At 41.9% G+C, this 25,186-nt stretch overlaps 2 protein-coding genes across 6 annotated transcripts; both read left to right on the top strand.

The window, feature by feature from the left end:
- Positions 1-5,094: 5,094 nt before the first annotated feature.
- On the top strand, positions 5,095-8,202 carry erich2 (glutamate-rich 2). 4 transcript variants are annotated; one of them, XM_026149551.1, is made up of 8 exons: positions 5,097-5,274; positions 6,127-6,203; positions 6,280-6,410; positions 6,530-6,587; positions 6,680-6,751; positions 6,833-6,963; positions 7,920-7,981; positions 8,067-8,132. In XM_026149551.1, the coding sequence occupies exons 2-7, from the start codon at positions 6,158-6,160 to the stop codon at positions 7,941-7,943; spliced, it is 462 nt and encodes a 153-aa protein (XP_026005336.1). In that variant the 5' UTR covers positions 5,097-5,274; positions 6,127-6,157; the 3' UTR covers positions 7,944-7,981; positions 8,067-8,132. The 4 variants fall into 4 exon arrangements, with proteins under 4 accessions (XP_026005334.1, XP_026005333.1, XP_026005336.1 ...); XM_026149550.1 differs by having other exon boundaries at positions 7,920-7,990; positions 8,067-8,130; XM_026149549.1 differs by lacking the exon at positions 7,920-7,981 and having other exon boundaries at positions 5,095-5,274; positions 6,307-6,410; positions 6,833-6,964; positions 8,067-8,202.
- Positions 8,203-8,897: 695 nt separating this feature from the next.
- On the top strand, positions 8,898-23,449 carry LOC113010476 (glutamate decarboxylase 1-like). Of its 2 annotated transcripts, XM_026149546.1 has the most exons (17): positions 8,898-9,249; positions 10,273-10,391; positions 12,354-12,410; positions 13,880-14,017; positions 14,902-15,144; positions 16,170-16,260; positions 20,017-20,129; positions 20,275-20,390; positions 20,763-20,842; positions 20,933-20,987; positions 21,093-21,209; positions 21,291-21,355; positions 21,447-21,525; positions 22,208-22,357; positions 22,518-22,625; positions 22,784-22,873; positions 23,001-23,449. In XM_026149546.1, the coding sequence occupies exons 2-17, from the start codon at positions 10,316-10,318 to the stop codon at positions 23,172-23,174; spliced, it is 1,752 nt and encodes a 583-aa protein (XP_026005331.1). In that variant the 5' UTR covers positions 8,898-9,249; positions 10,273-10,315; the 3' UTR covers positions 23,175-23,449. The 2 variants fall into 2 exon arrangements, with proteins under 2 accessions (XP_026005331.1, XP_026005332.1); XM_026149547.1 differs by lacking the exon at positions 12,354-12,410.
- Positions 23,450-25,186: the final 1,737 nt, after the last annotated feature.

Here is a 25,186-nt window from a genome sequence, read left to right as displayed (position 1 = left end):
TGGAAAACACAACAAACTCCTACAAACACTGTGAAGAGGTCCAGTTTAATGACTACTAAAGTGAATGAGGCTTAGCAGACTCCTATTATGTCTCTCAATCACCATGGCCACAAAACAAATTTTCAATATGGATGAGTTATAAAAAAAAAATTTCCCCACTCAGAGCTGAGGTGTGGGGAAGGAGGAATGCATAGAGCCCAAAACTGTACAGACACACATTTAAAGTAACACTGCTAAGTAAACGGGAGTTCTTGGGGCCTGTAGTCTTTGAACACGCTCCTGTGAGCTTTATGTCTACGGGCGATTTTGGACTTACCCATAACTCAGGATTTATGGTACTAAATTGAAAACAACAAGTGTGGGAACCCAGGAGGGGAAAAAGTCCTGTCATCACATGTAAAACATTGGGACGCGACAACACGGTAATTAACACATCATGCACCAGCACAAAAAAGCCAGCAATGATGTCGACGACTTAACAAAAGTTACGTTGTAGGCTCTACAGAGGTTTGTTTCTTCCACTGTTGAATTCAGTTCAGTGCAATTCAATTCAATTCAGTTATAGTGCCAAGTCAACTTTTATATTGTAAGGTACAAACCCTACAGGTTGTGCAATTGTTAAAAATCCCAACAACTGTACAACCCCTTTGAGTAAGGATTTTGCAACAGTGGGAAGGTAAACACCTTTTAGGGGGAGGACATGTGCAGAAGAACCAGACTCATGTAGCCATTGGCTACAACCGGTTGGGGGTGAGGGGGAGGGAGACAGGGCAAAAAACACATGTGGGAGAGAGTCAGAGTATAAAGTCAAAATTACAAATGATTAATTGAAGATTGGTTTATGAACATAAGTGAGTGAAAAAGAGGTGAGTGAAGAAAAAACACTTGGTGCATCATGGGAAGCTCCCAGCAGTCTGAGTCTATTACAGCATAACTAAAGGAGGATTCACCTGATCCACTATAACTATAAGAGTTATCAAGGAAAAAAAGCTTTGAGCCTAATCCTTAAAAGTAGAGAGGGTGTCTGCATCCCGACTCCAAACTGGGAGCTGGTTCCACAAAGAGGAGCCAGAAATCTGAAGGCTTTGCCTCCCATTCTACTTGTAAACATCCCAGTAGGCCTTCGTCTGAGAGCGAAATGTTTCATGTGGGTGATTACATACTGTGAGATATTTAAGATAAGATGGGGCCTGATTATTCAGGACCTTGTATGTGAGGCGAAGGAGTTTAAATTTGATTTTGGATTTAACCCTTCAAACCCTCGAATCTATGTAATGAAGAAAAGCCAACATGGCAGAAAAATGCTTTCTCTTCATGGTCCTTGTCAGTGCTCTCACTGCAGCATTTTGGATCAACCGAAGTCTTTTCAGAGAGTTTCAATATAATTAGAAAATAATTATCTAATTATGTAATCATATATAATAGCCCAGCCAAGAGATAATACATGTACAGGGAGTGCAGAATTATTAGGCAAATGAGTATTTTGTCCACATCATCCTCTTCATGCATGTTGTCTTACTCCAAGCTGTATAGGCTCGAAAGCCTACTACCAATTAAGCATATTAGGTGATGTGCATCTCTGTAATGAGAAGGGGTGTGGTCTAATGACATCAACACCCTATATCAGGTGTGCATAATTATTAGGCAACTTCCTTTCCTTTGGCAAAATGGGTTAAAAGAAGGACTTGACAGGCTCAGAAAAGTCAAAAATAGTGAGATATCTTGCAGAGGGATGCAGCAGTCTCAAAATTGCAAAGCTTCTGAAGCGTGATCATCGAACAATCAAGCGTTTCATTCAAAATAGTCAACAGGGTTGCAAGAAGCGTGTGGAAAAACCAAGGCGCAAAATAACTGCCCATGAACTGAGAAAAGTCAAGTGTGCAGCTGCCAAGATGCCACTTGCCACCAGTTTGGCCATATTTCAGAGCTGCAACATCACTGGAGTGCCCAAAAGCACAAGGTGTGCAATACTCAGAGACATGGCCAAGGTAAGAAAGGCTGAAAGACGACCACCACTGAACAAGACACACGAGCTGAAACGTCAAGACTGGGCCAAGAAATATCTCAAGACTGATTTTTCTAAGGTTTTATGGACTGATGAAATGAGAGTGAGTCTTGATGGGCCAGATGGATGGGCCCATGGCTGGATTGGTAAAGGGCAGAGAGCTGATTTGTTTTTGTTTTGTTTTTGAATGTCAGAAATGTATATTTGTGAATGTGGAGATGTTATATTGGTTTCACTGGTAAAAATAAATAATTGAAATGGGTATATATTTGTTTTTTGTTAAGTTGCCTAATAATTATGCACAGTAATAGTCACTTGCACACACAGATATCTCCCCCTAAAATAGCTAAAACTAAAAACAAACTAAAAACTACTTCCAAAAACATTCAGCTTTGATATTAATGTGTTTTTTGGGTTCACTGAGAACATTGTTGTTGTTCAATAATAAAATAATATTCCTCAAAAATACAACTTGCCTAATAATTCTGCACTCCCTGTATAAACTCGTTTTTCAGCATCACTCTGACACTGGATGTTTGTCATTTTAGAGATATTGGGCAAATGCAAGAAAGAATCCTACATGTTTCTTTAAAGTCATATCCTGGTTGAAAAGGCTCCACTGTCATGCCATTCAGAAGTCTCGGGTTACAGACGATGTCTCCAAGATTTGAATTGTAAAGCAGAAAATTAGAGGTCATCCAGGTCTTTGTGTCTTTAAGACATTCCTGCATTTAACTAACTGTGTGTTATCTGGCTGCATGGATAGATAAAGTATCTTCTGCATAGCAGTGAAAATGTATACTGTGCTTTCTAATGATACTGCCTAAGGGAAGTATACTATAATACCATAAGAACTGGTCCTAACACGGAATCCTGCCTGCAAGATTCCTGGATTCCTACTCTCCACTCTAACCCTCTCAAGGCAGGCGTTGCAGATTTGCAACAGTTAAAAGCTAACAACCTGATTACCCCACATACATATTTTATGAGGTTTTTTTTACTCAGAAGTACCACTGCAGGTATTCTTTTGTGCATTAGCAACACAAACTTAATTTGCGCCTGAGAGGGTTAATAAAAGCCCACAAAGTCTACACTGAAAGCAAATATGCACACGCTTCAATGGCATGTCAGCGTGCACAAGACGGTCCCAAGGGAGTGCTCAGTGTAAGAAACTTCATGACCCTGCCTAATTGATATGTGGTTTTATGTGTGTGTATGAGACCAAGTGAGTGTGTGTAGGAGATGAAGAACAAAATACACATTTAACACTCCAAGCTAACCTCACCTTTCTCTAAACAGCACTTCAGACTCTAGGAGAAAATGAACAGTCCTGCCAATCATGTGCTAATTTAGGCTCTCTGGGATGTCTGAGTCTGGAGCCTGTCAGTGTGACAGTCCATATCTCGCTGAGATTTTAAGACAACCGTGAAACAATGGAGCCAAGAGCAGAGGAGACCTCAATCTATTAAACACGCACACACACAATACCTTGTTGCATCTTCACATTTTCTCCCACACTCACCGACACACACATTCATGACAGAGGGCAGCTCTTTCGATGTGTGCGCAGTTAATGTGGCGGTAACAGCTACTTATTGAATGAAATATGGCTGACATGGAGGGTGGACTGAGGCAGTCTCTCAAGGGCTGTGAGAGAACCCTTCAAACCCTTGAATATATGAGCTCAGAAACTGTAAACATGCAAATGCATTCTTAGTCTCTGCTTTATTTTACACGTTTGCAAAATTGTAAAGTTGAGGGTATAATAGCAGAAAATCTTTATAGGAATATAGCATGCAAGCATTGGATGAACCAGTATAAAACATTAAACTGAATTAATGACTCCATACACTGAAATTAAGCAAATTCTCTGATATGCAAAACAACTATTATAATAGTCATAAATTGGCTTGGTCTTCATACTCTGGGCTCCCTTAAAAATAATGGGATGCACCAGATTGTCCACTGTGGACGTGAGCTGAGTACTGGGGTCGACACATAAGGGTGTGTAATCACCTGTTCGGAGTATCAAGTGTTTCATTTTTTTATCCTGTTGAATTTGTAGAACTTCATTTACTGCGTAAATCTTTTTATTAATGTAAGGGAAAAGACAGAAGGGTAACAACAACGTGTAACAACTAAAAAATGAGGCACTCGGGAATGTAACTATTTGTGTGTGCAGTCTGTGAGCTAAGAATATTTACATGAAATGATTTGTTAGTGTTACAAACCCATATTTAAAAATTATATTCACTGAGAAAAAAGAGACACTATTATTATTATTGTTCAACTTATATATTTTCATATACTGCATCTCCCCCCAAAGCAGTCTCGCAAGACAGCAGTCACCATGAAACACCTATGGGCACTCATCCATCCATCCATTCGCTTCCGCTTTTCCTTTTCAGGGTCGCGGGGGGCACTGGAGCCTATCCCAGCTGTATTAGGGCGAGAGGCAGGGTACACCCTGGACAGGTCGCCAGTCTGTTGCAGGGCCAACACACAGGGACAGACAACCATTCACACTCACATTCACACCTAGTGGTAATTTGGATTATCCAATTAACCTAACCCCACAAGCTGCATGTCTTTGGACGGTGGGAGGAAGCCGGAGTACCCCGAGAAAACCCACGCAAACACGGGGAGAACATGCAAACTCCACACAGAAAGACCCCGGCTTGATGATAGAATTGAACTCAGGACCTTCTTGCTGTGCGGCAGCAGTGCTAACCACCGTGATGGGCACTCATTTCTGCTTTAAAAAACAAAAAAATTCCCAGGACCATTGCTTCCATAAGATAAGATAAGATAAGATAAGATAAGATAAGATAAGATAAGATAAGATAAGATAAGATAAGATAAGATAAGATAAGATAAGATAAGGAATGAAATACTATATACATTAGAATAAAGAACTATACAAAATAGAATAAATAACACGCATCTAAATGTTAGAGAATTTTTAATAGATCTTTGCTGGAGTGCCATTCATTCATTCATTCCATAGATTTCAAATCATCATTAACTGCTTGGCATGTCTCTGATATAATGTCCAAATTTCCGGCAACAATGAAGGCCACAGCGAGTGGGCGTTACGCCGTTGCTTAGTAACGGCTGTTTACCTCCTTCTCCGACAGCTAAAGTAACAACCGTCAACTTCCACTGCAAGAAACAGTCAGAAATTCACAGAACAGGACCTCAGACTTAAAGCAGATAAACATCTTGTGCAACAGCAGGTGTCCGTGACGGTCTGCTTCTACTAGCTACAGGTTTGCTGTTTCTGTGAATTGCAGCCCTGTTGTTCACAGGCTGCTCATGCTATGCAGTTGTTGGGCAGGACACTCGTTGCTCTAAGTGGGTCACACATTTTTCAAGTTTGTCTTTTCACTGCCCTACACATCCTATTAAGAAGATGTATAATAATTATAATTAGTATTTTTGTTGTGTCTTCACCTGGATGTTGCTTTCTGCTAAAGCAACTTGCAAACCGGATGGTGAAAAGATTTTAATGACAACGTTAGCTTCACGTGTTCCTCTGCTTGTCATCAGTATTTCATTTTTTGATTTTGTGAGATGACAAAAACGGTAGTTCCTGAGTAATCACATTAAAACGCTCATCTGGTAGTTATTATAAGAAGACCATAAGCAGCAAGACTCTCAAAGGCTGCTATATATGTCCTGTTTTGGGCAACAAAAAACAAACATTATTATTCATTTATGTAAAGTTGAACAGGATAAGAGGTGTTTCTGCTCTCAGAGTACACATGAAATAAGTAATTAGACTGCAACTATGGGACGTGGTGAAGGGAATTTACACCCGGTGAAGATGACAGACTTTGAAAGCTGTTGCTTTCAAAGTCTGTCCTACAGTACGCGAACAAGTACCAACACAGACCCCCTGAGCATCTATATGTAAATGTTGCCCTTTATTCTAGACAGCATTTGGTTTTTATTTAGACTTGTTCTCTGCATTCATATTGTTTTATAATGTTGAGCTGCTCTTTGAGTTTGTGTGTGGCCCACCTCTAGAGCCACACAGTATCGAAATTCTTCCAGCCAGTGATCAGACCAATGAGATACGCCTCTGATACATTTCTGACACAGATCACCTGTGATTTTAGGATTGGCTGAGCACCTGTGGAGCAGCTGGAAATGAAAGGCACTGAGATGTTAAAGTCCTCAGGCTCGAAAGGAACAGGTGGGTACAGGATTAAATGCAAAGCACGAAGGCAAAAGAAATAACATTAAAAAGTGATTATGGTGATGATTGTCAGGGGGACCAACAAATGCTCATGCACCAGCCGAACCTCTCCTCGTGTATAAAGCTAAAGAGGACAAAGAACAGACTGAGAACGTGAATGTGAAGTGTGAAGACCTTAAGGCTCCAGTGGAGCTTTTAATGAAGGTATAGCAATGCAACTGGTCCAGCTTGTCCACACTTCATGCTCTGTCCACAGAGTGCTTTTTTCTTTGCATGTCTGGAATGTTTTTGCTTAACTTTAAAGTGAAAATGTTATCTTTCAGTTCCTCGGAGCTCTGAAGGACAAATACTTCCAGCTGGCTGTTAAACTCTGTCACATGAGTACGTATCTGCTATACATCTATCTGTCGGTCAATGAATAAGTCAGCGAACCATCAAGTTAGTCAATGCTGCCTCTTCTCTCCTCGCTCCAGTTCTCATCTACGAGCCAGACAATCCTGAGGCCTCAGAGTTCCTCCCATTGATCCAGAAGAAGCTGCTGGAAGGTGACAGTTGTCTTTGTACAAACACTTTAGGCTGCATGTTACAGACTAAACATCGAAGGTGTTGTTTGATTTTTCCATCAGAGCAACACGCAGAGAAAAGCAACGAGGAAGAAAGTGATGATGATGATGATGATATTGATTCTGGAAGTGATGAGGACCCCTCTCATAGCTCATCTTGCTCCTCTTCATCAGCCTCAGATGATGATGATCATGGTGATGATTATGAAAAGGAAAACCATGTTTACAAACACAAGCCATGCCCTCCTGCTCATATTTACCCTTATTAAAGCTGTACGACCTGTCTAGCAGGGACTATGTTACATATATTGTGTTTATTTTAAGGCACACTGCTGCTGCCCACAGTTGCAGTCTTTTCAGTGTAGACACAGTGACAGTTACATATTCTCTCATATTTTCACCTGGAATTAAAGGAGCTCATGTGGACTGAGCGGATGCCCTCATTTCCTGAAAATGTGAACTGATAAATCGCTGATAGATCAGCCGTGAAAATATACGGACAAACCACACACACGCTTCCTGATAAATCCGATAAACATTTGCACGTTGACCTGCAGAAGAGACTGTAAATGAATCCACTCGATCAGAGTCATATCCATTTTGAGAATCATTATGTGATTAAATGTAAAATACCTTAACCTGTTTGAACTGATGCTAAAAATGCATTGGAAAATACAACCCTGCAGTTTTATGACCAGACATGCTAAAACTGAACACTAGGAACACACAGCACATACAGTTAGCAGCTAACTGCTCAACACAAAGAAGCAGCTGAGGAGTTTCCGCCTATAGATCTGATGATATGTAAATGCTGCATTCGTGTTCCTCATTCTTGTTATAATAACAGATATTTAAAAGTCAAAAATCTTCTAAGCGGTTATGTTTGATCATCACTTAAAGTGTCATCAGCAGTCTCCAACTATTGGTCTCCTAGCAGCAATCTGGACACTCTGCAGCCAACTTGGCCAACCCTTTGATGCTGACTCTAGCAGTTATGTTAAAACATTATCTAAACTGTCACCGGGACATACAAAAACATGTTTATGTATCATCATTCAGATTGCATGAAATTCAACAAAAAAACACTTTCCCCTGGAAGTTTGCACGTCTGCCACCATGTTTGCTGAATCCTCCCATGGCTTTGATTTCCGGATTCTTCTCTCTCTCTCTGTGAAGATGATAAGCGATGCTGCATGACAGGGAAAAGATGTGGTATAAGGAGTATGTAAATTTCACAAATTTGTGCATGAAACAAGAGAGACCAAAGTCATGATTTCTTACTTGTTTTGTTTTTCAGTTTTCACTGTGGATGAGAGCTGTAACGTGACCCAAACAAAAGAACTGATTCTGGAGTCCATCTGGTCCACTCTCCAGTCTTTTGTTATGGCGGCAATTAAATTAGCACAAATAAAATGTTAGCCTATGTAAACTCATAAGCAGTGAAGACCTTTTATGTGCCCTGTTTTAGTGCAGATGTGAATCCCAGCAGCTAAGCCTCCTTGTTGAATGCCATCAGTCTGAGTTTATCTTTATGCATCTCCACATGTCACTTGTGAGTGTAGAAAGATATGATTGGCTCCTGATAAAGGCTGAATAAATTGCAGCGGCTGAATGAACATAATGGCTGGTCCCTGTCTGTGCACTGGATCCAGAGGCAGGCGTGAGGATGACAGAAAGGACACTAAGCCAGCGCCCGCCATGCTTTGAAGTCTCGGCGTTATTGTCCGTGGCGAGGTTAAAGCAGTGAGTAGGTCAGAAATTATGATGTAGGCAATGTTTTCATCTCATGAAGGTGAATATTACAGACAGTGCTTGCATGGATGGATGGCTCCTGGATGGCTTGTCCTGCTCGCTTTATAATACGTGTGTCCATTCTGGAATAAATGACCTAACAGCTTCCACAGGTCCCCAAAACCAAATCAATCAACAGATATGAGGAGATGGACCGGATGTCCTGAATATGTATCTGTTGGTATTTAAAAGCCCAGCTGTGCAGTTTCATTCCAAGGTCAATTTCTATGTAACCAAATTTACATTCAAGTCTCCACCCTCATCCCTGTGACACCCACCCACACCTGGAGACACAAGAGCTCGCCCACACACACATATACGCACACAGGGGCGGGTAAACGTCATCGGTATTTTTCCTTTTGCTTGTTTGGTTCCTTAAAGTGGATTGCAGCTGTCAGTAGCACTCAGGGAAGCTTCATTAGCCGTCAGGGTGGGAGGCAAGGCTGTGACTCATGCCTGCGTGAAGAGACCAATGGGCAGCCGGATCCTCAGATATAAATAACGAATAAAAATATTCTTGAGTGAGAAAGGGTCACTTGCGCGCCGCCGGATGGGATTTTATCAGTGCGCTCTGTTGATATTCCGCCATCGCCACCACTGGACTGTTTCTTGTCGCGCCTTCGGGTGGCAGTTGTAACATTTAAGTTGTACTTTGTCTGGACTCGACAACCTGTGCGCCCCGTGAGCCGGTAAGATCCCTTCTTTTCTTCTCCAGCTGCACCCTTCGTGTCTGTTTCTTCAGAGACAGAGGTTGGGGGGGAAGATGCTTAAACCACTCCACTTTTCAGCCGCTGATATCGTGCGATCAGCTTTGGAGGACAAAATATCAGAGCATAAATTAAACAATAATAATAATAATAATAATAATAGAATTCTCACATAAATCATTCCCAGACGGGAGACAAAACGAATTTATTAGTTGTTCAGCCTCTCTCTCTCTCTCTCCCTCTCTCGCTGCCTCTCTGTCTCGTGATGACATTGTAGTAAGGGTGGTGTTCAAAGCATATCTTAATTGAAATGTCGATTACTGAGCCAACACATGAACGGGGAACGGTTATTTATGTGGACACTGTCACCTCATTTTATCAATATTTGCTGCCTGTGAAGTATCATTTTAATGCATTCGTTTTATTCTGATTTTCTGATCATCTCGGTGATTTTATACGATGGGAAACGCGGGCCTTACCTGTTCTTTCTTTAATATTTTGGTTTTGGTCGTTTAAAATGTCATCTGTTATATAACAAAACATTTTTTTCTTTTTAAATTAAACGATGATTTGGTTTTAACGATCCACAAGAACTTACTGCAAGAACGAGCCATGTTTCTTTTGCTAGTTCCCAACTTAAAAACAAAAAACAAATCTGTAAATCTGTGGCCCATCTGTAAACCTGTGTCATGCAGCAGCGCTGGGTTAGTTAACAGCTGACTGAAAGCAACACAATCCGAAGAGTGTCTCTAAATAAAACCTATACCCATGCAGCCATTTTATCCCCCAAAGTGTTGCGATGTGCGTCTTGGTTGCGCGTTGTGCGCAACTCACTCCAAATTGCGCGGCTTCAGCCGTTTAAGGGAGAATGAAGCGCTCCTGGTGACTCACGGAGCAAAATCCGTGCGTTTTCTGATCAAAATCTCGGCCTGCCGTTTAAACTGCACGCAGTTATCGGAAATCCGACACGCAGTCTCTCCTAACACTGAGTCGTTTTGTTTGCAGCTGAATAATTCCCGCACCCGGAAACCAAAGTAACACAGGACTGATGGCTACGTCTGAGCCGAGAGCCGCCGGCGGGGAACAAGACCCCAACTCAGCTAATTTAAGACCTCCGACCACAAGTAGGTCCCCACACTCCTCTCCCTGTTAACAACACTTTGGCTTCGGCTCCCCGAGGCTAAATTGTGTTTATGGTTTTCAGTCTTCAGAGCGCTCGGGCTGTGGTGAAAGCCACTCGGTGCCTTGCTCAAAGACACTTCTGCAGCGCGATCTATCGCCAGCACAGCGGTTTAAACCCAGGTTCACCCTCCACGCGCCTCTGTCTGCTTCTCTCTCTCCCTCTCTGTCTCTCTCCCCTCCTTCCCTGTCTGATAAAGGAGAGTGCAGTCCGGGCCATTTGCTGTGTGGGCTCCGTCGTTAATCATTCCGGTTAAAAACAGAGCCATCACAGCTGCCTGTCGCTGTCTGGCGGACCAGCGGTGCGCGCCGAGCGGCGGACCTGGCAGAAATAATGCGCCATTAAAGCGCTGGCATTTCTAACGATCTCGGAGCGTTTTTCCTGAACTTGTTCTATTCAAAATATGAGTTTCAACCCAAAATTAAAAACATGAAGATTTGAAGATTTGATCCTGTGCACCTTTCGTCTTGATAAAGCAAAAAAATTTGATATAAGAATTGTCTGTAATAATTCTCATAGTTTAGGCATGCTTTTTATTCGCTTCATTTTTAAAAAAGAAAAAGAAAAATCTAAACCTGTGCATTAACCTGTGGGTTAATTAATCACGTCGAGCCTTTGTCGCATACACAAAATTGACTCCATTAGAGCACACTTGAGCAGCCATCTGCAGTCCAAAGCAGGGAAATAATTGCAGTTTTTGTTTTTTCAGAAAAACGTTACAGGGATAGCCTGCAGCTCCTTTTGTCCGGTGTGCAAATACATGCTTTATTTTCCCTTCCTCGTTACCGGATACAAAATTTCGAAATCTTTTATTTGTGGCCCTTGAGTGCCAATAAACATATAAAAAAATCTTCAGACTTTTTCTTTCATGGAAATTTAAACCAAGAAAATGTCCTTTTAAACTAGGATGTTTGTTTTGTCTGTTTGCTCGCGTACTGCTGCTGCTGGATGTTGCCATTATCTCTCTGCCACGCTCCATCTCACGCCTGGCGGCTTTGCGTGCGCGCGCGTCTGTGTGTGTGTGTCCGTGTATGTGTGTTTTTATGCCTCGGCCTCCGCACCTAGGGCTGTTTTTTGTCGGAATGAGATTGCTTCAGTAAATTTAAATGCTTGTTTTTTTGTTTTCGCAAGTTCTACATCAGGTACATTCGCCTCGTCGCTTCTCACTTTTTGCGCCGAGCGCTCTGCATCTTGTTCCCTGAGGCTTTCTTCTCCATCTCAGCTCACGCGTGTCCACGCTCCGGTTTGTATGTGCATGTGTGTGGCACTAAGTGTATATGCATGGGCGTGTGTGTGTGTGTGTGTGTGTGTGTGTGTGTGTGTGTGTGTGTGTGTGTGTGTGTGTGTGTGTGTGTGTGTGTGTGTGTGTGTGTGTGTGTATACGTCGACGCACTACGCTCCAAGTTTGTGCTTCAAGCGCCTACTGTATACTTCCAGACCAGAGACATTACCAGCTCGCTCCACTCACATACTGCGATCCACTCAATTAATTTCTGCCCTCCTCCGTGAGCTCATTTCACGGGTGTTAATTCCAGTCCGCCCTTTGGCTGGGTGTGTGAGCCGGCGTGGATTTGCCGTGCGGGTCACTGTCGGTCCCTATTGATTGAACTCAAATCGGAAGTGTTAGCAGACTCATCCCCCCCCCCCCCCCCCTCCCTCTTGTGATCAGAGGGGGTGTAAGGAGGCTAAATCCGAGTTCAACAAAGCAAAACAGTCCGTGCAATTCTTTACAGAAAATATGAATATACCCAAACACCCCACAGTCGCACACCTGGCCAAGAGTCGCTCCTTCACGCTTCCATTTATTTATTTTTTGTTCCATGTGCACGCTGTGCTCCATCACCCGCCTCACCACATTTGCTCGCGGTCTCCACGCTCAGAAACTCAAACGTTCATTTTGTTTTAGCCAACGAATACGCGTGGATGCACGGATGCACAAGGAAACTGGGGATGAAGATTTGCGGTAAGTTTTGTTTCGCCACGAAAAAAATGGTTTAATCTTGAAGATGTTATTTAAGAAAATGAAATAAAGAAATACATTTTTTAAAAGATTTTTTGACATACCATGGCTCTCGATATTGAATTCCGTTATGACTGCTTTCCTTCCTTTTTTTTTTCCTTCTGACCGGTTCACATTTTCTTTTACGATTTATTATGATCTTACTCATTTCGAGGCCCTCAGAAATATAGGCCACATTACAGGTTGATAGAGCGGGGCCGTCCTCCACACTGTCAGTGTGTGTTTCCATCTTCCAAAGGTCACTGGACATTAGCCTGTAGGTCTGCTGAGGAGAGCCCCGGATCAGGCCCCCCGCCCCTCCTTGCACCCTCCCCTGTCTTTCCCATTTCAGCACCAATAGAAAAATCTCCGGGGCAAGCCTGGAAACAGAAAGCAGAACGTGCCTTAAAATAACTCGTAACGATTTGCTTTTCCTATCACATCCGGTTATTTCTTGAGTCACTTTTCTCAGGCTTACTGTCAGTGTCTCTAATAGCCCCCCTTTTTTTCTATTTTCTTTTTTGTTACAGTGGAGGGGGTGGATGTGACGTTTATTTTCTCCATCACTTAAAGGAATCTGCTTCTTTCAGAGGCTCACACGATGGAAAGTGTGGATGTTTATTTATTTGCAGTCACGCAAGTTGAATTCAGTGTCACGTAAAGCTCTACCCATTCAAAAGGCGCATTATTGACCGCTTTGCTGCAGCACAAGTCTGAGAAAGTCTGACATTGTTTTGCTTGTTTTTGGTTTTTTAGTAAGTGATCATCGGATTTTCATTAGTTAAATGACGTTTTAATCCCGCGCAGTGGCCACTAATTATTCATACGCTTTATTAATGAGCAATGAACATTTTCACTGAAAATATATTTTTAATTTAAGCGACAAAGAGCGTGTGGCTTCCCCGTGTTTTTGGCGCGCAATTAGGCCCACGCATTATTCTGCACATATATGCGAAAAGCTTATAAAATCTGACGGTGGCCCTGTAGAGACACGCTGCTTCAGGGCACTTTGCATCCTTCATTAACCCCTCTTCGGAGGGTGTATATTTATTGGCTGTGTGTGGCAGCCTGTCCTGAGCACCGAGGCAATCAGTCTGCGCCCATAGGGGAGGGGCAAGCTGGCTGGGCGCTTCCTGACGGGGTGAGGCTGTGATGTCACGGGATAAGGCGGGTACCCACGGGTGCTTCCTTTTCCTACTTAGCTTATAAATTTGGCCTCCAACAGAGAAGCTTTTCAGATTGAAGTATTCCGGCTGTTTATGGGCTGATTAAAAAATTTCACAAAAATCTCAATTTTCTTTCTTGCTTTTTTTTTTAAATTTATTTTCTGTTATATTTTAATTTCGCCGTTTTTCTTTTTGTTTTTTATTTTTTTATGAGTGGGATGGAGATGTTTGGTGATAACTCCTTCTCTTCGCCGTGCAACACCTTAGGGTTCCTGCAGAAGAACAACAGCCTGGAGGAGAAGGGGAGGCTCGCGGGCCAGAAGAACTTGCTCTCGTGCGATAACAGCGACAGGGACGCGCGCTTCCGCCGTACCGAGACCGACTTCTCCAACCTGTTCGCGAGAGGTGAGGAAACCACACTTCCGCTATCCCAGATCTTCCTTAAAAAACACCAACATTATTATTGTTATTATTATAACTCGGGCGTTTTAAACATGGCTTTCTTGACATACAACAGAGAAGAGCGTCTTCACTTGTCTGTCTGCCATCTCTGCGTTTGTCCTCTTTTTGCTTGATAATGACAGTGAGCTTTACAGGAAAATTAATTATTAGGCCAATATCAACAGAACGAACGAGAGGCCAAACTGTGGTTGGGTTATTCATGTATGTATTGTGATGTAAACCGTGCTTTCGGAGGCTAAACTCGAGGCTTTATAAAAGCCTTGCAGAACTAAAATACTTGGATATTCCGGTGGCAGAAATGTGACTTACAAAGTGAGGGGGGAAAGCTGATTTTAACACCTTAATTTAGCGCAAGCGTGATTTTGTGCTATTTTCATGTCCGTATCAGTTTTTTTTTTAGTAAATTAAGACAACGCGACGGAATAAATAGATTACAAAGCACTATTTTTTTCTTAGATTAAATATAAAATACTTTCCTTTCAAAGAACAGAATTTATTTTGATGTCATCTTAAACATAAGTGTTTGCCTACTCTTTCCTGTTAAAATGTCTGCTGAGAAATGTCTTTTGTGTGTTTTGATGGCTATTTCACAACTTAAAGCCTGCTAGCCAAAACCTAAGACCAATTATGGAGCCGTCTTTATTCGATCTAGCACAGAAATGTAGCCCGAGAAACTGCGGGGAAAATGGAGAGAATTTTAGAATTTCACTCAAAAACAAAGTGCATTAGCTTTACAAAAGATAAGCTAATCGATTGACGTGCTCAGATATTAGCTCCCAGAATCACAAATGGCTTCATTTCCCCTACTTTTCCCACGCCTCTTTTAGACCTACTGCCGGCTAAAAATGGAGAAGAGCCCACCATGCAGTTTTTGCTGGAGGTGGTTGACATCCTTACCAACTATGTCAAGAAGACTTTCGACCGGTCTACAAAGGTTTTGGATTTCCACCACCCTCACCAGCTCCTGGAGGGGATCGAGGGCTTCAACCTGGAGCTGTCAGACCAGCCCGAGTCCCTGGAGCAGATCCTGGTGGACTGCAGAGACACGCTCAAATATGGCGTCCGCACAGGTAAGGGCTTTGGGACGACCTTCATCGTGGAGGAAACATTAACCTACCTCAACAGGGAAAGATTTGTTTTGTTTTTTTTTTTGTTTTTTTTAGTATATGTGCTTGGGTAACTCACATGGAGGTGTGTGTTATTTTTGATGGCAGAGGAGATTGGTATGTGTGATGTGGGCGAAGATGCAATTAACTTTTAATTTTTTGCATTGAAAGCAAACAGCAGTGAGAGATGTAGTCCTGCACCTTATTACTGCCACACACATTATAGTAATAAAGCAGGACATTACATCTCTGTTAATATCCACACATGTTCAGTGTGTGGATTTTGAATGTGACACAAACTATTAGAGAATGGGCCATTTCTCGCAGAGTACACAGCCTATTTAGATGACTGCCATATGTATTGTACCCCTGGTAATTCACTTCACATCCTCCCTTTTTTCCACCCCCCGACTTATTAAAGCATGTGTCGCCTGAGGGGATCCTAACACGGGCTGATTCAAGCTGTTAAAAACGACAACGCTCAAACTGTCCCCCGGGTTTTATATATCAGGCAGTCACTGACTGTGTCTACAACTCAGTAGCACTTTTTTCTCTCCCTCTCTTTCTTCTCAAAACATTTTGTGGCTGTTTTTTTTAGTTTGTGGGCTGGAGGAGCTGTCGGCGGTGCTGAAACCACACACCTTTCATTTCTTTTGTCACAGCTGTTATTTCATTTTTATTGTTAATTCTTTTTATTACTCTGTTTATTATGTGAGGCAGGCACCTCCATAACCACAGTGTACATGTATCCATGACTGCATACAGGCTCCAGGTCTACACACAGTCACTGTGTGTATATGTGTGTGTGTGTGTGAGAGTCTAAATGCTTGTCATACAGCTGTTATGGCCCACTGAGCAGCGCTTTGTCAGATCCCTTTGCTATTATGGTTGGCCATGGAAATACAAAATGAAACCTGAATGATGACTGAATTTAAACCCATTATTGAACTTTTTAATATTTATTTTGTATTATTTTTTTCTCCCTTTAGGTCACCCACGCTTCTTTAACCAGTTATCTTCTGGCCTAGACATTATTGGTCTGGCTGGAGAGTGGCTCACCTCCACCGCCAACACCAACATGTAAGTCACACAGTACGCTCTCTGTACCGAGTGCCTGACACAGTTTATGTATAGAAGGGAAACACCTATACAATTCACAGGGGGACAACTGATATTTCCTGTTTGTAGGCCAGTGGAAATAGCCTCTAGTCATCATCATATATTAGCATTGCGGAAGTGCTTATGATGTACCCCTGGGCTCACTCCACCACTGGTCAAAGGAGGCCTCCCGATTATATAAAGTGTTTGTGTTTTCTCCCCCTGTATTGACAGATGGTAGTCTGGCACAGTGCTATACTGTGTGTATATCACACACCACCAAGCCCCAGGGGGTGGTTAGATTGCATATTGATCTCAGGTCACAGTTACATGTTCACCCAGCTTGAGTGGAGAAGGCCTGAACCCCACATCAGTTGCACACGCTCTCAGCACACAGATCCTGACGCAGACATGCTGTGAACGAAAAGCCACAACTCTGTGACACGATTACTGGAGTGAGGTGACAAATTATAGCAAAACACAAGCACACTCACAGAGGTTCATACAGACGACCACAGTCAGTTCATCCACATTTTTTACTGAGCAATAATCAGCCTAATATTTATAGCAATGTCACTTTCATGTGATTTTCTTAGATTTTGATGTGTATCAATAGCAACGTTTAAAATATTAATAATTTCACCTTCCAAAAATATTCGTAGTGAAATGATTCAACTTTTTACGTATGAAATATCAGAAGTGTGTGGAAAAAACACCCCCAGTTATCCACAACAAAAGCAGTCATTATCAAATAACCTGTTTAGTCTGTCCAGCAGTCAGTAGTCAAAGGCTAATAAATTCTATTGTTACATAACACAAAGAAAAGCTGCAAAATGCCACAATGGAGGCTGGAAATGGGAAATGTTACAGAATACAATAAGAGGCAATCAGCTAATCAACTTATTCTGCAGCTGTTTTATTAGTGAGAGACACAAATCAGTTAAGGTCTGTCAAAAACAGCTGAGGTTTGGTAGGAGTGCTTTATTTATGTAGGGTTTTTTTTTATTTCTTTAGAGGAGATAATAACGAAAGAATGAGGATTGTTTTAAGCTAAGGCTCGATCATGTAGTCATTATTAGATCATGAAGAAAATATAAACTGCATGGTTTCTGTATATATTTACAGTTCACCCATTACCCAAACAACCTTTAAACATTACAGCTTCTTACAGACTGGGTTCCTTTAACTAGTCATTAACAGCTTCATATGGCAATCACAATGAAACTATGATATGATAATACAGATGTTTGTATCGTGACTTCAGTCTCAGTTCAGACTTGCCGCATTCATAGATAGGAGAAAACTGAACTGAACTTCCAGTGAAGTGCAAAAATCACACCTGCATAAGTCTGACTTGGTGAAAGGGTTGGCACATAACTGCAGAAAATAACAGGACGAGTGCAGCACAAAAGGTCACCCAGAATAAACATTAATTACAAGACAATGCACTTTAGACCTAAAAGAATATTGTCCAAACTTGCTTCTGAGGACAGTAAAGCAAAGGCTAGAAGAAAACTGTGACACCTAATTTGTCCAATTTCTATTAAAACATTAGCATAGGAAACTACCTTCTTAGAAAAACTTTCCCATCTCATTTCCTGGTTGGAAGAATGCCCCAAGAGACGGGGCCATTGACTTCCCACACACGCTTGTGCACGCTTTCATAATGACACACGCACACATGCACACACACCAGCTCTGGCTGTCCCAGATACAGCAGCTAGGGTTTCCAGTCCATTGACTACAGGCTCATTGTGAGCTGGTGTTAGCAGATAGGCCAGCTGGGCCCCACACTGAAACACAATGTCCTCCGGCTGCACAGAAAACCCTGTTACATTGTGGAAACTGGCTGCCGCAGCTCCCCACGGAGTGCTCATTCCGGCTCTATTGTCCCCGTGGGTACAGACGGACTCAGTGGTCCTTTGAGGGGCTGAGAGGAATGTGTGTGGTGGTGATGGGGGGTCAGAGGGTTAGTCACATACAGACACACGCGCAAACACACACACACAAACACATCCATAAACACACTTACACGCACACATTGAGTGCCCTTGATGATGATAATAAGGGCATTTAGGGGCTGTCCCTGGGGACAGGCAGGTGACTGAGGGGTAATTTTCACCCTGAAAAGACCAATGATTGGCTCTGATTGTGATAATGATCACCATTATTGCCATTACAGCGTGAAATGACTCAGAGAGAAGGAGAATTTTAAAAAGGTTGACTGGGGTTTTTTGTACCTTTTTTTTGTCCTGTGGCTGGGATGAGTTTTGAGAAGAAAGGAATATGAGACATCCAGGTTATTAAGTCTGCTTTATATAAACCATAATTCCACTATATCAAAGGACACTAAATTGGTGAGATGAGGCCAGTGAGGGACTGAAAAGTGAAGTGTTATCCTTGGGTGTAGCAAATCATAGTCACAGCCCAGAAGTCATAGAGTAGTCCAGCGCATTTACAAAAGCTAAAAATCATCAGCAGAAATATTTACACAAGAAAAATGCCTCCTTGGTTATTTTTCTTCATCTTTCATATTTTTTTTTCAATTTCTCTTTGTCTCTTTGTTTTTGTTCTCTGTCACTCAGCCTCTGCGTTGTGCGTGCTTCATGATGTTGCTTTGCTGCGTGCTTTTCTGTGCGCACCCTGCATCATCCCCTCATCTTCCTTTGTTGTCCTCTGTCACACTTCTCTTCATTGCATTGTTTCCCTAAATCTCACTCTGCTCGCAGACTTTATACCTCCCCCTTTCTACCAAACTACAAAAAACAACCTCAGCCCTTGTGCAGATAGCTATTTGAGGGGAGGGGAAAAAGACAGGGAGGAATCGAAGAAACGTGGAGATAACGCTGCTTCTAATTTGGGTGATGGGTGAAGCTACAGCGATGGAGGTGGAGGAGCGTTGTGTAACTGGCCTCATTAGAAGCGGGGTAAACAGGGATCAGCGTTAAGGGTGCGTGTGGGAAGCAGTGAAATGTCACTTAGCAAAGAGAGCAAAAGCTCAGGCCTCCTTTCTGTGACACATTTGACCCACTTTAGCTTCTCCAGGAGTTTTGTTGGTGGCTGTTCGTGGAGATAACAGTCGTTTTATCTTTTATTAACTGACAGAGAGGTCAGGCACATATCAAGCTTTAAAAGCGTTGGCTCATTTCAAGAGTGTGAAGATTACTTCTTTTTTTGTTGTTTTTGAATCTTTTCTCTTTCATCTTTTTAATGAAATAATGAAATTCATAGGCATAGGCTCTCCCTCATTTTTTCTATATTCTGGGGCCAACAGAGGCTGTTATCTCTGTTGGCTGTTATCTCTTTAAAGCACTCCCTCTCCCTGTCCTTCTGTCACACACACACACACACACACACACACACACACACGCGAGTTCTCTCAGCCATCACATCAGCCCCATTCAGAGTCGCCGCTGAGATCGGCACCATTGACAGATATCCATCAGAGCTTTGTGTGCTTTAATTAAACCACTGAGTGATTTTAGGAGGCATTTGAATATGAATGTTTGCTGGTTGACTCATATCGGCCACTTTTTAATTAGCCCAGTCAGCACAAGCTCCACTTTTGTGCTCTGCAGATGGAATTATAGAAGGACTAATGAATAATATGGACACACAATGAATATCACTGTGTGTGTTTTGGGGGAGTCTGTGGACTCTCTGCCTTACGAGTGCATAAGAATGCTCAGTGTCTCTGAATGATGTGCTGCATTCATTACTCGGTGTTATGATTGTCAGGTTCACCTATGAGATCGCCCCGGTGTTTGTGTTGATGGAACAGCTGACTCTGAAGAAAATGAGAGAGATGATTGGCTGGCCAAACGGAGAGGGTGACGGCCTCTTTTCCCCAGGTCGGTCTGTAAATCACACTACCCATGTATAGCCAATATTCATATTACTGTATGACTTTTGGTCCAAATATTCCACGTGGATGTACACTGCACAGACTGTGTGCTGCTGTCCAGGGTACTGATGTGTGTGCGGTGTGCTTAACAGGGGGTGCTATCTCCAACATGTACAGTGTGATGATCGCACGGTACAAGTATTTCCCAGAGGTGAAGACCAAGGGCATGTCTGCTGCTCCCCGCCTTGTCCTTTTCACATCTGAGCATGTAAGTGACCACACACACACACACACACACACACACACACACACACACACACACACACACACACACACACACACACACACACACACACACACACACACACACACACTGTACATCTCAGGTAATCTAACAATGCAGATAAGCTACTTCATTGACTGTAGATTAATCAAAGTCAGGGAATAAGCAGTAGGTCTGTTTAAATCAGGGCACTGGCTGTTTCAATTAATTCATTATTTTAGTTTTTTTGTATTTTGAATTTGACAACTTGACAGAGAGCAGGAAAAATGTCAAGCAACAATGAGCTCTCAAAATATCCCCCCTTTTTGAATTCAAAGGTATTTCATGGATAGCTTGGTCTGCTATGTGTCCCCACAGAGCCACTACTCCATAAAGAAGGCTGGAGCTGCGCTGGGCTTCGGCACTGACAACGTGATCCTGCTCAGCACGGATGAGAGGTTTGTAATCGTTGCAGAAATCATCTGATGAATACTGTATGTGCAACATGTAGATCCACAGCGATTCCATGCTGCTCTGCTCGTTTTCAGAGGGAGAGTCATTCCTGCGGATTTGGAAGCCAAAATCCTCGACGCTAAACAGAAGGTCAGGGTTTTTTTCCCCTTTTATTTTTTTAATATAATTGCATCTCCATGTACTTTTATCTCTAACCACATTTCTTTTCATCTATCCTGGGTACTACATCTGCAGGGTTATGTGCCATTGTTTGTGAATGCAACAGCTGGTTCAACTGTGTATGGAGCATTTGACCCCATCAATGAGATTGCTGACATTTGTGAGAAGTATAACTTGTGGCTCCATGTTGATGTGAGTAGTTTGCAGTAGTGATGATAGCAGGAGCTTCAGTGCGTCATCCACTCCTTTAACAGTACTGTTTTATCTCGTTAGGGTGCGTGGGGTGGTGGACTGCTGATGTCTAGGAAGCATCGCCATAAGCTTAATGGAATTGAGAGGTGAGCACATGGGAACTGATAAGCTCCTGTGTGTTGTTATTTAAAAGAAACCTCAGCGTGCTAACGATAGCACTGACAACATGTTTTGCAGGGCCAACTCTGTCACATGGAACCCACACAAGATGATGGGTGTGCCTCTGCAGTGTTCAGCAATCCTGGTCAGAGAAAAGGTACAGGAACACACACACACACACACACACACACACACACACACACACACACACACACACACACACACAGTATCTTGTTTCTATTACTTCACCTTAAAAATTTATGATGACAAGTTTTAGGGACTTTTTTAATCCAAACGTTGGAGCAGGTCGCCACTTGGCATTATAAGGTCCACATATATATACATATGTAAAGCTATTGAGCTTTACAGCTATTGATGTTCTTAATTACTTCTGTTTATGTTTGTAAAGGGGTAGTAGTACAGGCAGCACACCAGCAAACATGTTTCATGCTTTTCTTTGAGTTAAAAGAATCGAATCATTTATGAAGACAAGTTATCCATCTGCGGTTAGAACACTGTGTAATAAAAGATAACTTGTACATCAACATGCTGTATATCTGAAAGATAACACAGAGACAGAATAAGACAATATGGAGGCTTTCATTCAGTAAGGTTAGTTTGACACAGACATGTAGCAAAAGCTTAAACATTTCCATTACACTTTGGGGTTTTTTTCTTCATTATAACCTATGAAAAATACAGTTCTATGAATATCCATATTGCACATTCATACTCATCAGCTTTTCTTGGTACATGTAGTCTGACATGTCTAAATGATGACAGCCTGGGCAGGAGACCTGTGAAAGGAAATGTTAACAGTTTGTGCACTTTGTCTGTAGGGAATCCTAGCAGGCTGCAACTCCATGTGCGCTGGCTACCTCTTCCAACCAGACAAACAATACGACGTTACATATGACACAGGGGACAAGGCCATCCAGTGTGGCCGGCATGTGGACATCTTTAAATTCTGGCTCATGTGGAAAGCCAAGGTGAGCCGGGTGGACAGACGGGTGCATACATGCTGGCTAAAAAAGACAGAAAAGCATCTCCAAGCCAATAAGAACCTTCATGGCTTTGTTAGTGCAATGCTATTTAGTGCTATACTGAGTGTTCTTAACTGTAATTATTGGCTTCTCTTTTCCCCTGCAGGGCACCACTGGGTTTGAGCAGCACATTGACAAGTGTTTGGATCTGTCTCAGTACCTATACAACAAGATCAAGAACAGGGAGGGATATGAGATGGTGTTTGACGGAGTGGTGAGCTTCCCTCTTTTTATTTGTCCTTTACCAATGTCCAGTTTTAATCACCAGGGTTAATTCACTGCTGTTTAACAGAATTTTGTTGTATGTAAATGCAAATAAATAAATAAAAACCCACCGTGATCTGTATCTGACGTGTTCATTTCTGCCTGCAGCCACAGCACACCAATGTTTGCTTCTGGTACATTCCACCCAGCCTGAGAGGCATGCCAGATGGAGATGAGAGGCGAGAAAAACTCCACAGGGTACAACTATAATCACACTATAAGTTCCACCACGATCAGCTTCAAACAGCCAATAAAAGATGTTCACATTATTAGATTGCTTTCAGGAATACATGGCTCTGTTTTGTCATCTTTTTCACTCCAACAGGTGGCGCCAAAGATCAAGGCCATGATGATGGAGTCAGGGACCACCATGGTGGGCTACCAGCCTCAGGGCAATAAAGTAAACTTCTTCAGAATGGTCGTCTCCAATCCTTCGGTCACCCAGTCTGACATCGACTTCCTCATCGATGAGATCGAGAGGCTCGCCCACGACCTGTAGACCTCACAGCCATCGCTGCTCCAGGGCCTTCCCGGAGTCTGTGATCGATTTTACTGCAAAAGCGAACGCCAGAGTGAAACATTCACAGTGCTGCATTCCGAGAAATAATAGGACACGTTTTAGGTTCTTTCTTTCCGGTCTGCCTTTGCCTGCAGCACTCTAAATGTTTTCACCGCTGGAAAGAAACGCGCAATGAGAGAGCCTCTGGAGTTTCTTACTAGCTCTGGCCCACATAGGTACTTCTATAGAAAATAAATAAATAAATAAATAAATAAATAAATTAAAAAAAAAAAAAAAAAAAAAAAAAAAAAAAATTTATATATATATATATATATATATATATATATATATATATATATATATATATATATATATATATATATATATATATATATATATATATATATATATATATATATATATATATATATATATATATAAATTTTTTTTTTTTTTTTTTTTTTTTCTATAGAAGTTTCCTTTAAAAGCAAATGTGCTCTAATGTCTGTGTGTGCAATTGAGCCTTGTAATGCACAAGTGTGTGAAAGAGAGTGTGTGTGTGTGCAGTCTTTTAATGTTTGTCTTTTAATGTCTTGTGTGTGTGCCACAGCAAATGTGTGTGTGAGTGAGTGTGGTAAATTAATGAAAAATAAGGGGGGAAAGAACAGATCGAAGTATTACAAGTATCATCAAGTTATTCTGCTGTATCATACATGTGCTGCACAATATGGTGGTGCTTTCAGCTGTACATATGTTTGATCTCAGCACTCTGACCTGTTTCCCCTGAACCCGGTGTCCAAAGCCCCGCAGCGGCGTATTTTAGGCTCGCACTGTGTTAAAAATAAGCTAACGTGCTCAGCATAGTTACAGGTTGTGTTAAGTGTCAAGCTGTTACACGACTTCGGACCATCCGACAGAGCTACAGTCTGCAATAGTTTCCCTCGTAGAAGATCCCCATTTAAAGCTATCGTAGGTCTGTGACAACCTTTAAGTTGTAAAACTCTGGCTCGTTGTCCGTTCCCTGCAGTCACATCATGCCCATTTGTGTTTAAACCAATGTTAATATATTCATATTTGATGATATGGGAATGAGACAAAATATTTATTGCATTTCCGCAGGTGATTGCAGATTCAGGTATTTTATTGTACATGTATCTTTATGCGTGTTACGCTGTAACACAGTGAACCGAGTAAAGTTTATTTAAAGTGATATCGTCAGCCAAAGAGAGAATCGGGAACGCAGCAATCCATCGTCCTTCATGTAGAACTTCTTATAGACTAGGTGTTTGTAAAACGTTACCTGTTGACCTTTTACTGCGATGCAATCTCTATATGTGTGTTTCTTTTTGTGATTGTCAGTCTTTTTGACCGAATGTTTTGAGATGATTGACTGGCCTTCTGATGAGATTAAGAATGAAAGCTCTATAATCCTCTGGCCGCAGCGCCGGTCTTTTATTTTAGTGAGAAGCACAAGGATGTGAGAATGTACTCTCTCGTTGAGACTGGGAAGAACGAAGAATTGCGTCTGTCTGAATCCTAATGCATTACTATAATATAGTATATTAATTGTTACACATATTACTTGTATTCTCAGTGTGATGGGAGCTCAATGGAATATCTTGTACAAAGGTACCTGTTAGTGTCTTTGCACATGTTCACCTTACTTTCCTCCATTGTAAATGGATGCGTTTTAGTATAAGAGTTATGTTAACAGAGTATTTATTAGGGACCATATGTGAATGGCACAATTGCATAAATCATATTTAAAGTAATCTGTGTGTGTGTAATGTGACAAGTAACTCTTGTATGTGAAGCTCTCTAAGGGAATGTTTCCCTGGCAAATTTTCAGTAGGCACTTTAACAGAATCATAACATCTTTAACAAGCTATTTAATAAAGTCAATATAAAGAGAACATGAAACTGTGTGGCTTATTGAAAAAGTAAAATAAAGAACACCCTGAAAAATGACATTTCATTTGTGTCCCTACTCCAAAGTATCCCATTCTCCCAAC

Source organism: Astatotilapia calliptera, chromosome 18 (assembly GCF_900246225.1).
Source record: "Astatotilapia calliptera chromosome 18, fAstCal1.2, whole genome shotgun sequence".
Lineage (NCBI taxonomy): Eukaryota > Metazoa > Chordata > Actinopteri > Cichliformes > Cichlidae > Astatotilapia > Astatotilapia calliptera.
This window is presented reverse-complemented; position numbering and strand designations above follow the sequence as displayed.

What these genes read in the sequence shown, in the direction of transcription:
- erich2 (XM_026149548.1), top strand. Translation starts at nt 6,158, where the DNA reads ATGAAAGGCACTGAGATGTTAAAGTCCTCAGGCTCGAAAGGAACAG. An exon ending in CTCAGGCTCGAAAGGAACAG is followed by an intron (nt 6,204 to 6,279) that starts GTGGGTACAGGA and finishes GATGATTGTCAG; the next exon opens with GGGGACCAACAAATGCTCAT. An exon ending in CCAGAAGAAGCTGCTGGAAG is followed by an intron (nt 6,752 to 6,832) that starts GTGACAGTTGTC and finishes TTTTTCCATCAG; the next exon opens with AGCAACACGCAGAGAAAAGC.
- LOC113010476 (XM_026149546.1), top strand. Translation starts at nt 10,316, where the DNA reads ATGGCTACGTCTGAGCCGAGAGCCGCCGGCGGGGAACAAGACCCCAAC. An exon ending in ACTTGTGGCTCCATGTTGAT is followed by an intron (nt 21,210 to 21,290) that starts GTGAGTAGTTTG and finishes TTATCTCGTTAG; the next exon opens with GGTGCGTGGGGTGGTGGACT. An exon ending in GGCGAGAAAAACTCCACAGG is followed by an intron (nt 22,874 to 23,000) that starts GTACAACTATAA and finishes TCACTCCAACAG; the next exon opens with GTGGCGCCAAAGATCAAGGC.